The sequence below is a fragment of the Labrus mixtus genome, chromosome 5 (genome assembly GCF_963584025.1).
Source record: "Labrus mixtus chromosome 5, fLabMix1.1, whole genome shotgun sequence".
NCBI classification, from domain to species: domain Eukaryota; kingdom Metazoa; phylum Chordata; class Actinopteri; order Labriformes; family Labridae; genus Labrus; species Labrus mixtus.
This window is the reverse complement of record NC_083616.1, coordinates 11,522,423-11,535,083: the sequence shown is the minus strand read 5'-3', so window position 1 is coordinate 11,535,083 and position 12,661 is coordinate 11,522,423. Positions and strand designations below refer to the sequence as shown.

The 12,661-nt window shown below is 40.1% G+C and overlaps 1 protein-coding gene across 5 annotated transcripts; it reads right to left on the bottom strand.

Moving 5' to 3' along the window:
• Window positions 1–4,154: 4,154 nt before the first annotated feature.
• Window positions 4,155–12,331, bottom strand: dbnlb (drebrin-like b). 5 transcript variants are annotated; one of them, XM_061037802.1, is made up of 15 exons: window positions 12,175–12,331; window positions 10,061–10,116; window positions 9,714–9,826; window positions 9,551–9,625; window positions 9,120–9,269; window positions 8,496–8,573; window positions 7,762–7,913; window positions 7,598–7,652; window positions 7,360–7,431; window positions 6,952–7,081; window positions 6,508–6,627; window positions 6,168–6,242; window positions 5,897–5,955; window positions 5,709–5,796; window positions 4,155–5,498 (listed from the first exon to the last, which is right to left on the bottom strand). In XM_061037802.1, exons 1-15 carry the CDS (start codon window positions 12,255–12,257, stop codon window positions 5,362–5,364), a joined length of 1,443 nt encoding a protein of 480 aa, XP_060893785.1. In that variant the 5' UTR covers window positions 12,258–12,331; the 3' UTR covers window positions 4,155–5,361. The 5 variants fall into 5 exon arrangements, with proteins under 5 accessions (XP_060893785.1, XP_060893787.1, XP_060893788.1 ...); XM_061037804.1 differs by lacking the exon at window positions 6,168–6,242; XM_061037805.1 differs by lacking the exon at window positions 6,508–6,627.
• Between the last annotated feature and the right edge of the window lie 330 nt (window positions 12,332–12,661).

Sequence of the window (12,661 nt, the reverse complement as noted above, 5' to 3'; positions counted from 1 at the left end):
AAAATGAACTTTGGGGGGTAACATTGTAGAGTTACTAGCCATTTTGGCTGGTGATGAATGAAGCAAATATCACTGCGTCTGTTTGAATCGGCAGGTTGCAGAAATAATGCAACAAATCAGTGTTGCCAGATTGGGCAAAATTGGCTGATAGAAAATCTGGTTGGCTGGTAACCTAAAAATCTACTAGCTGGTGGCTGGTGATCAAAAAAGTAAATTTAAAACTTGAAACCCTGATCATGAGTATTGTTTTTTTAAAAAGGATTTTAATGTGGTGTAGATGTCAGATGTTTAAATGATGAGGAACAGGACCCACTTGCAGAAACAAAATATATATTTAACAAACAAAAAGGCAAAAACAAGGCTACTTTTTTAAAGACTGCAACAACAAAAATCCACAAAAAGTAAAAAAAAGAAATAAACCTCAGGGAGCCACAAAGAGATATGCAGAATACACGGGTAGCAAGACGAATGAACTGACTCAGAATGGATGGAACACAGGTGAGAGACTAACAAGACAACGGAAGAACAATTAGGGCAATCAAAACTGGAGGGAATCACACAGACATGAAGACACACTGTAGACATGACACACGGGGGCGAAAACTACAACATGAAACAGGAAACACTGAAAACTAAACTCAGGATTATCAACTGAAAAAATACACACTATGACATAGAGAAACACAAGGATAAAAAATTACAAAAAGAGACATAAGGTAGACATAACCAGGAAAACATTCAAATAAAGAAACACACAAGGAAAACAAGCAACACCAGAATGAGACAAACTAAAACATGGAAATCTCAACTCTGAAAATAAACAAAATACAAAACCAAACAAGACCAAATCATGACAGTAGATGTCACTTTTTATGATTAAAGTGCTTTAGTGCTTATGCAAAAACAAAGAACTAAACTAGATCTGCGGATACTCTGTGTATTCAATTTTGCTTTTCACTGTTTTTAGTGATAAGGATAATCATTGATCGATGAGAATGATTCTAAAAGAGCTCATATGTTGGTTGATGGACATTTTTAGACTTGCTGGTAGATGCAGGATTGAAGTTTTACAATTTGAGGAAGAGGAGAAGCCCTACTTCTGTAAAAAAAAAAAGTTTCTACTTGCTGTTGCCTGAAAGATTGAAGTTATAAATAAAATGCCAGGACATTGCAGAAGTTGCTTATTCCACTAGAAATGAGTAAATAAAACGGTCAGCTATTTCTTTACTACAGTTATGAGTCAGTGGGAGTTGTCTTACGAGGTGTTGTTCCTCACGGCCCCCCTGCCACTCATGATGGGTCAGCATTATACTTACAACAGAACCTAAAGAGGACAGGGATCTAAAGCCTCTCTTAACCATTGTCTGATATTTTCCTCACACATATGCTGTATTTTATCACAACTTTATATGCTGTCCCAATCTCATTTCTATTACACAGATGTGATGATAAAAAAATACTCAAAGAGTTATGAAGCTGCACTCAACACGATCCACATTTCCTCCGCTTGTTTTTGATCTGTTTGAAAAGGGGATGCCCTGTTCCCCCATCTGTTGCGGATAGAGTGTGACATTTCAAAATGATTAACATTTAAATGTCAAAATAACCAAATATCTACAGGCTGTTCAAAACTCTGAGGGGAAATACAATTTTTTGTTTTGAAATTGTGATTTCAGAGACGATCGACAGCGCTCAGTGCACAAATCTGAGAGAAGATTTCAAAAGAATGCTTTAGTGGTGAGAAGATAATGTTATTAGATTATTTGATTATTTTATTTAGTGATGACAAAGTGAGAACAAATGTGACGTCAGTTGAAATCAAAGTCTGACTATAAACATTATAAAAAGGCCTCAGAGATCAGGTGTAAGGTGAGATATTAATATTTACCCTCACATTCATAGTTTGATATTCATGCAGCTTTATGGAAATTATGTTTAACCCATTATAATTCTGACTTTATGTTTTGCAGACTTCTTGTGAAGTATTCTCTCTCCTGCAGCTGATAACAAATGAGGTGACGATGAGCAAAAACAGAGGTTGTTGAGAGGGAGAAAATCCCCAGCTATTCATCTCAGACTTTCACTGACACAAACATACGAGGTTGAGGTGAGGGCAGTGAGGTGTAAATGAGAACAAAGAGGAAAAAAAATATTGTGAATCCAACACAGAGAAGATTTCCTGTCTGACGTGAGTCACTTTCTTAGGAACAATGGTTCAATTTGTCAGGAGATTCCAGTGATGGCGAGTAACTGTGTGCAGGAATGAAGTTCTCCTAAATAAAAGAATTAAAAGTCGAAATGTTCTTTTAGGCAATTAAAACAAAAGTAGAAAGGAAATGCTGTGATAACAGAGAGCAGAGATGTAAATGATCAGGGGTGGGAGGTAATATTCTTCACTTATTAGTTTCTCAGTAGAGTATGTGTGGCAGGGAATGATTGGCTTGATTAGTTGTTTAGTGACAGCCAGGCTAATATAAACGGACATTTAAAGGGAACTACAATTTTTAAAATGCTTGAAATGAATATTTAAAGGGATACTTCACCCATTTGCATTAAGCATTGTATCAGTAGTAAACTGGTAGTATTTTTGAATGGTCGTGCATCCAGCCCTCCATTTCCCCCCTGAGACTGAAAAGTTCTGTATTTCTAAGTCTGAAAAGGAGCTTCCAGTGACGCAAATATCATCATATGCGTCACTGGAAGCTGTTGCGGTTAGCGGGGTGAAACTAACGGAGCCCCTAAACGGACATAGGGAGAAAAAATAAATATATATGTTTCTCCGGTTTCTTCCGGTGCTCACGTGAAAATTTCTCGTGCTCACGTGAAAGTTTCTGGTGCTCACAAGAAAGTTTTCTCGTGCACACCAGAAACTTTCTCGTGCACACCAGAAACTTTCTCGTGCGCATGCAAAACTTTCATGTGACCGGTTAGTTTTTGGTGCAAGAAACATATATTTTTATTTTTTCTGCCTATGTCCCTTTAGGGGCTCCCCTCTGGGATTAATAAAATTTTTCTGATTCTGATATCGAGGACCTTAGTGGGAGTGGCCTGCGGTGCTGTGCATTCTGGGATTTGGTGTCTGTCATCCACATGAGCCAAAAAGACACTTTCTGCCTTTTCTTGGCCAAGAAGGCACCAACTTCAAAATGTATTTCACATTTCTACTAAATATATGACCCAATGTCAATAGAGATTCATGTTTCAACGGGTGAAGTATCCCTTTAATGAAACTTACACATTAAAAAACACACACAGTTCGGTTTTAAAATGATTGCCACAGTAAATTGCAGCAGACCTAGATGACGACCTAAAACCACAGCTATATGAGCAACATTCTAAAGAAGTTTGCACTAAATGATGTGACAAATGTCTTAACAACAAACTAAATGTTCAGATTTGTATCTCCAATGACCATTCTTAATATAAATATAAATAGAAGTTAAATGAATATATTTTAGTATTTGAATCCACTCAAATACAGACATTAAATGCATGAATGCATGTTGTGCTGGTGGTGCAGTGGTTAGTCAAGTGCCCCATGTACGGAGGCTGTAGTCCTCCAAGTGGGCAGCCCGGGTCCAAATCCGACCTGTGACTCCTTTCCTGCATGTTGTTCACCACTCTCAGTCTCTCTCTCCCTGATTTCAGACACTATCCACTTTCCCTTCTCCATATTTAGGGCACACAAAGCCCACAAATAAATCTTTAAAAAATGTGTTCATGCATTGTTTTTTGAAGATGAACATAAACATGCAACCATAATAAAAAAAGATTATAAAAGTAACGATCAGAAGGTTAGGAGGGCTTTGAATTAAAAACATTTAAAATCATTTTTTAATGCAGGTGTGAACAACAATTACTTGTACTTTTCAGTTACAGGGCATATCTTTCGTCACTGACAGAACAAAGATTTGATGTTTCGTGTGAAAATGAAACCTTTGCATTAGAGGTGAATTCCCCAGCTGTTCGCTCATTCCAGGAAACTGATTAAAGAGAACAGACTGTGTATGTGTGTGTGTGTGTGTGTGTGTGTGTGTGTCAACGTCTGTGTTCCTGTTAGACCTCTGAAAATCCCTGAAGACGTTTTTCTGTTTTTATCTACATAGCCTATGCTATGCTACAGCCAGCTTATAAGAGAAGACATGACAACAGAGCTTGTTTGTTTGTTTTATTATGAAGAATATGCATTACAATAGACTCTGGGGGGAAAACATGAATAATGCAGTGGATACATGATGCCCTTTTTTTTTTTTTAATTCATGATCAATTCATTTTGAATTCTGTCCACTGAGCTAAAAGCTTAAAAGAGCAAGGATTTCTTTCCATAATAAAAACACACTTTAAAGTTGCATAAATGTGGTTTCTAATTTTCAAATTAATGTCACAGCTCTATGTATGTATCCCCCCCCCCCTTCATGGCACTGTGATACCACACACTTCTTATTGGAGATCTGTTCACACTGAAACTCAATCTCAGACCAGCGAGATAGAAAAAAAAAAAAGATAAATAATTGTCAATTATTAATTCTTTAGTTTGGCTTGACTCTGAAATGTATTATGGTAAAATAATCGGGTTCAAATGAGAAAGTACTTGAAATGAAAATAACCGTTAAATACTCACAGTCAAAAGGGGAAATGAACCGTTTGATGCATTCCCGCTAAAGCGGACTACCCAGAGCACAGCAAACATCAGATTTATTCTAATATTCACTTCAACCACAGTCAGATCAGAAAAAACAAGGTATGATATTCACACAGGATGTAGATTCAATCACATCAAATAATAAGAATTATTCAGTCTGTTGGTAAAGAAAGGCAACAACAAGGCAAAAGGATTATACTGTAGCTGGTACCACCATCTTTGATTTTTTTCTCCCCCCTGAAATGTCCAGGAGCATTTGCTACAAGTAAAAAATAATAATAATACCTGAAATAGAACTGAAGTCACTTTGTAAGGAATGCTAACTAGAAGTGCCGTCACAATTTTAAGACTTAACAAAAGGCTGATCGTACTGCATCACATTGAAAGGTAAAGAGATGTATGTTTTGGGATGTTTTGGTCGGCCTAGGGGTCTTCACAAATCCCTAAACTATGCCGTCAGTGGCTCACAACATCAACAAATTAAAGGAATCACTTGCTTGAAATGAGGAAAGACTTTTAAAAGTTTCTGGACCACGATTACCGTCCAATCATTGGTCTATGATGTGGAGGATCATTTAGCTCTGCTTCAGCCCGAGCAGCTCACGGGGTGTGGGAGGACTTAACTGCCGTGTGTTGTTTTACTGCAGAGGTCCTCTGCCAGGGCTGCCACTGTGATAATCTGGGGGTTTCAGTGGAGGCGGTTGGAGCGACTCGCTCGGCTAGATGAGCTCAACGTAATTGGCTGGGAACATTCCAAAATTGCCGTCTGGTGCGTAGCCTCGCCACCAGCCCTCGTCTATCATCTCGATCCCGGTGATGATATCATCAGGATCGAATGAGACCTCTGTGTCGTCAGCTGAAGAGGAAGAGCGGCAAATTGTTACTGAATGATGTACATTTACATTCGTTACGTTATTTTTGAGTTTCCTCAACACCTCATGAAAGTTAAACAAGACTTTAATTGCTACTCTTATCCAAATGCGTCTGTGCTAAATTCCAATGTTAACCTATACCATGGCTATTGGGAGCTGTACATTTTCAATGACCTGCCTATGTAGAAACTCACCAGCCTGGTAGTCATATAAGGCTCTGGCACAGATGCCTCTGTCTGCTGTCTCCTCTGCAGTCACCTCGTTGGAGTTATGCTCCTCCACCTGGGGGAGGAGTATGGGTTAAGATGTATTTCAGGATCATTTATATGATACAACGAAAACAGTGACGGCATTTTTCTGATAAAATGGAGAAAACATCCACCTGAGCGGGCTCTTCATATGCTGCCTCTTGGACGCAGGAGTTAACAGCCGGTGCCTCCACTGAAAAGAGAGATTCATGTCAGAATGAGTGTGTGTTGCCTGAGCTGTCTGTTATCTACCAGCAGGTGGCAGCAGCTGATCCTGGCAGCACATTTTGACTAGTAGGGACCAAAGTGCTTACTACAGCATTTCATTAGAAGCAAATGGGAGGGTTTTGGAAGCTGATGCATGAAGGATTAAAACTGAGGCTGGTTGTGTGAAATGAGCCCCACCTGTAGGCTGCTCCGGGGGGGTCACCTCCGGCTCATCATACTCACACCTGGACTGTCCATCATCCACATCAGGCTCTTATCACCCAAAACACAAGCACAGACATGCATGTAGACAGAGGAACACAAAAACAAGTCCACACAGGCGGAAAACCACCACCAACAGCATTCTTTACAAATAACTCAACATGACTGGAAACAGAACTTAAGACTTTTGGTTGAATGATTACAATGAATATGAAGATGATGACACAAAGATGCAACAATGGAAATGAAGCATGCAGACTGGAGTTAAGTATGAAATATCCTTGTGAAGTGTGTGTATGTGTGTGTAAGCTCACACCTGTGGCGGGGACAGGAGAGGCGGAGCCTGCTGGCACAGGAGAAGCTTGGCGCTGCTGAGGTGAACTGGCTCGCTCAGACTCATACACGGGCTTAGACAGAAAAGGGCTTTGCAGACGCCCTGAGCAGAGACACACATGGAGCCCCCGCAACATGCCGAGATACAAAACAAATGGGCGAGAAAGAGAGAGGGAGAAAAAAAAAAAAAACAGAGCAGACATGTTGAGCGGAAGAAGAGAAGACACCATGATGGAGACGCAAAGTTAAGTATGACAATGAAACCACTTGACGGTCTGACGGAGAGTTAAAGCTTTGAATAAGCCAGCGTCTACCACACCTACCGCTACCTGAGAGAGAAGAGGCTGACAGAGCTTTGCACTGATGCAGGAAGGGCAGTTAAGAGTTTTAATAAAGAGGGGTCATGGTGTGTGTGCAGAGGTGATACCTGGCTGGGGGCTGGCAGGGGCAGGGGCAGCAGAGGGGGCGTCTGAGTCACTGGGAGTGATTCCCCTCTCTCGCTGCTTGAACATCTCTCTGGGGTTCATGGCACGCTGAGAGATGACAGAAGCTGCCTCCTGCAGAAAAAGAAAGTGAACAGCATGCGCAATTACAAACCACAGGTTATAAATAATGTGGTGGCTGAGAAAAGCACTACAGAGCTGAGAGAAGCCCGATATCTGTAAATGATCACAGAGGAAGGAAACAGATCATGTATGAGACAGTTGTGTTACATTTTGCATGAAAGAAGAAGAAGAAGAAGAGAAAAACAAAACTTGTTTGTTTTTGTGTGTTTTTGGTTAAGCAAGGAGAGTAGTCTGTCCAGAGGAGAGCTCTGTTGGGAAGGGGAACTCACGTTGGCCTTTTCCACAGATTCACCTCTCTTGACTGCTTTCCTCTGGGTCGTCTGGTCCTCCTCCTGCTCCTCCTGATGATGTCAGTATAAATGTTGGATCTGTTCACATAAGCTACCTTCCTCACTGAAGTGTGCACTACCCAAACTTAAATTCAGCAACTGCTCTGTATGGAAATGACTTCACATAGGGAACCCATTGACTTTTTGTGTAAGGCATTGGGGACAGTAAAACACTCACGTAGCGTTGTTTCTCCTGCTCTTTACTCATAGACTCCTGCTGCTGCTGGTACTTCCTGTTAAACAAATGACCATTTAGAACACAGAGGAAGTGTCACTTGAAACTTTTCACAGTTGTTGATAAAAATTGTCCCTGTCCGTGCTTTTTCTTCAGCTAAAACTTACTTTTGCTGATCAATTTCAGAAGCTTTCTCCTTGTCCCTTTTGTCCCTCTGCGCTGCCTCCTTGACCTCTCGGTCTTTCCTCTCCTTCTCCAGCTGCTGGCGCTCCTCATCTGCCTTGTGGCGCTCCTCTTTGCGACGTTTCTCCTCATCTTTCTGAAAGACAGACAGACCAGCAGGGTCAGTATTTGGGATTATGTACTAAATTATATATATATATATATATATATATATATATGTATGTACACACACATATATAATCCAGATTTAAGGATACAAAAGGCTCGTCCTGCATTCATATACTATATATATATATATAGTATATGTATCTAGATGTATCTAAGAAAGCACCAACTTTCTGGGCACATCTGGGACATCTGGAAATCTGTTGTTTACACAAAGGCCCAACTGGGGACATGAGTTGGAAATTAGCAATAGCTATATACTCTTTATGCAGCACATCAGTTTCATGCTTTGTATTGAAATTATGTTAAATTGCATTGTCCCTATTAAATAAATAAATTCAAATTCAAATTCAGGTATGAGCCAAGAGTGCAAACAAAGGACAAATACAAACAGACTCTCTGACTGAAGTTAAAGAGAGAGCAATATGTGAAATATTTCAGTGCTTATCCTAACAGAAACATGCAGAGGTCTTTTAGGGTATTTTAGGGAGTGATTTTTTTCAGAGATGTTTGTTGAATTTAGCATACACTTAATGCAGTTTGAGGGTCTTACCTCTGCCTGAGCCCAGAAGTTGTCTTTGTTGGTCTTCCTGATTTCTGACATTGCGTTGGTCTTCTGGTACACTGAGCCCTACAAGACAGAGGAGACATATTAATATGAAGACTACAGGTTACATCACAATACTGATCAAACTACCAACAGTGTTTTTATCTTTACCTAATGTTTTCATTCCAACTACATACTATACAATCATCACTTCTTAAATTATAACACAAACATAAATATCAGTCATATGAAACCATGTATTTTGTAAAATGATCTATGAATTATGTTACTGATTTGAATAGTGAGAGTCATTTTGTATACACTATCAGATATCATACAGGGGTTGATTTCACCCATGAAGAGAGCAAGACTGACAAAAAGGAAAGAAAAATAACTATTCTTTGAATTTAGGTCATTCTTCTCTGCCTCCTTTTTCCAAATATTTCTACTTGTTTTGAAAAACTGTTTTCAGTGTGGGGAAGTGCTGGCTTAATGGAGAGCCCGAAACAAAAAGAAAAAACAAACATTTTAAATGAATCCATGTTTAAGGAGGAGATTAGCGAGCATAGTTAAGATCTAGCCCTCTGTTTATCTGTCTCGCATGAAGCACAAGCAAACACTCTCGCATACCACGGGGCCCTGAGGACCGCTGTCCTGGAAGCGGCTTGGGGCTTCTTTGTGGAAGCTGTAGTTTGCTCCTGAGGCTTTGGCCACCTTCTGTATGATCACTTCAGGTTCCACGTCCTCCTCCGCCCGGGCGTTTATTGTGACATGGGCCCCCTGAGAGAGCAAGGAATAAAAAGCTCTGTTGAATGACTTCATGCACACACCACCTCAAGTTTGTTTATATTTGTTTGCTGGTGTGGTGTGAATGACTCTGACTAATCCAACAAAGCTGCATTATTCAAACATTTTCTGCAGCTTGCTGTGCAGTATTTTCTCCTTTGTGTTTCTTTATTTTTTAGCCATCACTTAAATTGAATACAACCTGTAAATAACCTCCTAGAGACAAAATTCAAATGTGTATTTAAAGTAAACTCAGCATGTGAGTGCAGTGTTACCCTAAGAAAATTGGCCATGGAGCTGACATGATTTGCACATATTCCTTTCCGGGCGTCCTTCACTCCTTCTCCAGTCTGAAAAACAAATAATAATCTACAAGTTAAGAAGGACAACACCACAAAGAGTACAGACGATTGTAAAAGAGTTCAGTATGGAACACACCCAGTTGATGAGGACATATTTGGGCAGACCAGAGTTTGGATCCTGGACTCGGCAGAAAGCGTACATAATTTTTCCACTGTTCAGCTCCTCAACCAGCTCCTCCAGTCCTCCATCTGATACATAAACATTGTGGAAAATCCAAAATGTTTTCTGTGGTTAGCTGGGTAACTGCAGAATCTTTTTTTCCCCTTACAAATGATGGGGTGAGAAAGCAGAGGCAAGCAATCCTATTGTGCTGATATTCCAGTCCTGCAGCTGTATGCTGACAATGAAATTCCTGCACACATCTGATAATATCGTGTTCAGATCATAAAAACTTGATAGCAAAAATCTACTCAGTCACTCACCCCCCTTTTCTGCCAGGCGGATATCATTACTGTTGCCCTCATAGGTGAACAAGGCCCTGTGGAAAACACGAGAGTTGGAGAATCTAAATACCAGCTGAACAGATCATGCAGACGGACAAAATGGGGATTCAGAGGATGGTGTGTTATTCAACACTAACCAAAACAAGAAGAAACCTTCACCCTTGAGCCCTTTTCCAACATGATACATATTACAGGAGAAGTATTAGAGTGTAAATAAACTAAAGTTTTTCTGCAGTTTTAATCCAATTTTAAATCAGGCCTGTAAGTAATTCTTGCAGTTGTGTCCAGGGAAGAGTTCAGTGTCATTTCCTTGATATTGAATGAAGAATGACCAGCTCTACACGTTCTGATGCCCTTTTTAATAACGGGCCTTTCCTGTCATCTCATTTCTTGTTATCATGGAGGTATTTGCTCTTTAAGTTCATTAATACTATCTTAATGATGTCTGGGAAGGACAAACTGTTTTCTTTGTTAAGTAGGTATGGGAAGTTTTCTTTTGTAACCACTAAATATTAACAAAATAGGAGATGACCACTTACCGAGGGGGCTTATATTATTTCAGGTTAAGTTGAATGAATAACGACAAGTGTTAAAGTCGATCATTAAATACATTTGTATGCAAATCTATTGATGATGAATCATTTCAGAATTTTGGAAAGATGCCAAAAAAGCTGCTGATTTAAACTTCTACAATAAGCTGATTTTTTTTTAATTGTAGATGAAAGTAAACTGAGTGGACTGTTAGTTGGAAAAAGCAAGACACTAAAAGATGCAACTCTTATTTTCATTTACTCACAGCAACTCTTACATTAATCAGGAAAATTATTTATTGACCAGACATCATTATTTGACACAGAGGAGGCCCAATATTGATTGCAAAACAATATCTCAGGCCTTTAAGTTCTTGATAGACAGTTTTCAGGTCATCATCCACAAAAACAAGAACATGAAGTCGTTAATCAGAAGTGGATTTACTTTACACTCTCAGATACAGGGAGCTGTGGTGCTTCTAGATCACTTTTACTGAGGGGGCCAAACTGGGGCCAGTTGTTTTGTCAGAGGGGAACATTAAACCCAGGTGAAAAATAGACAAAGATGATCACTTTTAAATATATATTATGCCAAATAATAGCGCACAGTCAATACCAAAACATAAAATACCATGATTTATATTTGTTTCAGTGACAGTATTTAATACTTTGAGTCAAATACTGTGTATGTGTTATTAGGGGGGCTCTTCCTTTTGGAGGGGGGGCCAAGCTCAGTGTTACAGGAGCACTGGCCCCTGTTGGCCCCTGTTGGCCCCTGCCTGGAACCGCCCATGACAGGGAGAACTTGCTCACAGTGAAACTAGTCTTTCAATCACTCCCTGGCTGTCAGCATCATTTCAGAAAAGGTGAGCAGTAGCTGCAGGTCTTGTTGTATCCCATCACCTTAAACTGACTGATAGGGGGGGGGGGGGGGGGGGGGGGGGGGGGGGGGAGAGACTCCTCTCATTCTTACAATTAGGCTAGAAGCACGGGTCCCTGTGCAATTACATCTTTGGATTCATTAATTAATAAATGTAGGTCATCATTAAACACTACTAGCTTCAATCAACAGGTTTCATGTATATCTCAGGGCAAGCTCAGACGCGTTAAGTAACGCAAAGAGGAAGTTCCTCGATATGACTTTCACATATTTGGTCACATTTAGCACCTGATATCTTACCAGGAAGTAGGTGATAAGACTTAACAATGCAGTCATTCAATTTCCTTAAGCTCAGGCTGATGAAACGTGCAGTGTGAGGCCTTTTAATTGGGCAGTGTTTCAAGCTAATTAACAATGTTAGTAGCTGTTCTGTTAGCTCATCTGTGAGACTTGTGGTACATGTGAAAACCTAAAGCCTTCATGTAAACAACGCTGTGTGTAACTCCAGCAGTCGTGATAAGTACAAGTTCTGCTGTGTTTAACCATTATATCAAAGGTTGAGTTTATGTGACGCTAGGTTCACATTAACTTACTTGACGACTGGATCAAAGCTAGCCAACAACACAGCTAACACCACGCCTGCTGCACAAACATAACATTGTTTTATTAATGCTGCTCCTTACCAGTTGGTGGAGGATTTTTCATCTACCACTTCTTTGAACGCAGCCGTCAATGCAGGGCCATTTTTGCTGAGGTTTACTGCCATCGTTCCGCTGAGTACAGCTAGCCAGCCAGCTATCCGGGATGCGCCCTTCCTACTGGAGGAGTGGCGATGATGCTGCCTTTCAGCTGCACAGGAAGCGAGCTTAGCTTCAGCTGCGGTGTCCTGCATGAGGCGTACTTGCATACCCGGAAGAGCGGAGCTTGTTTTAGTTTTTCCTTATTTTTAAACTCAGATATGAATTGGCCACGATAGCGTCTCAAAATAATAATGAAGATGCACAGAACTATCACTCTATGAAGGTTATTTTAAAAGAAAGATAGCGCAATATTAAGATTTCTGTCTGCACCGCAAAAACCTGAAATGAGAGGTCAGTGAATCAAACGCACCATCGAGAGAAGCTGTACAGGAAACTTTTCAAAGGACTTTACTGATCACTAGAAATATAA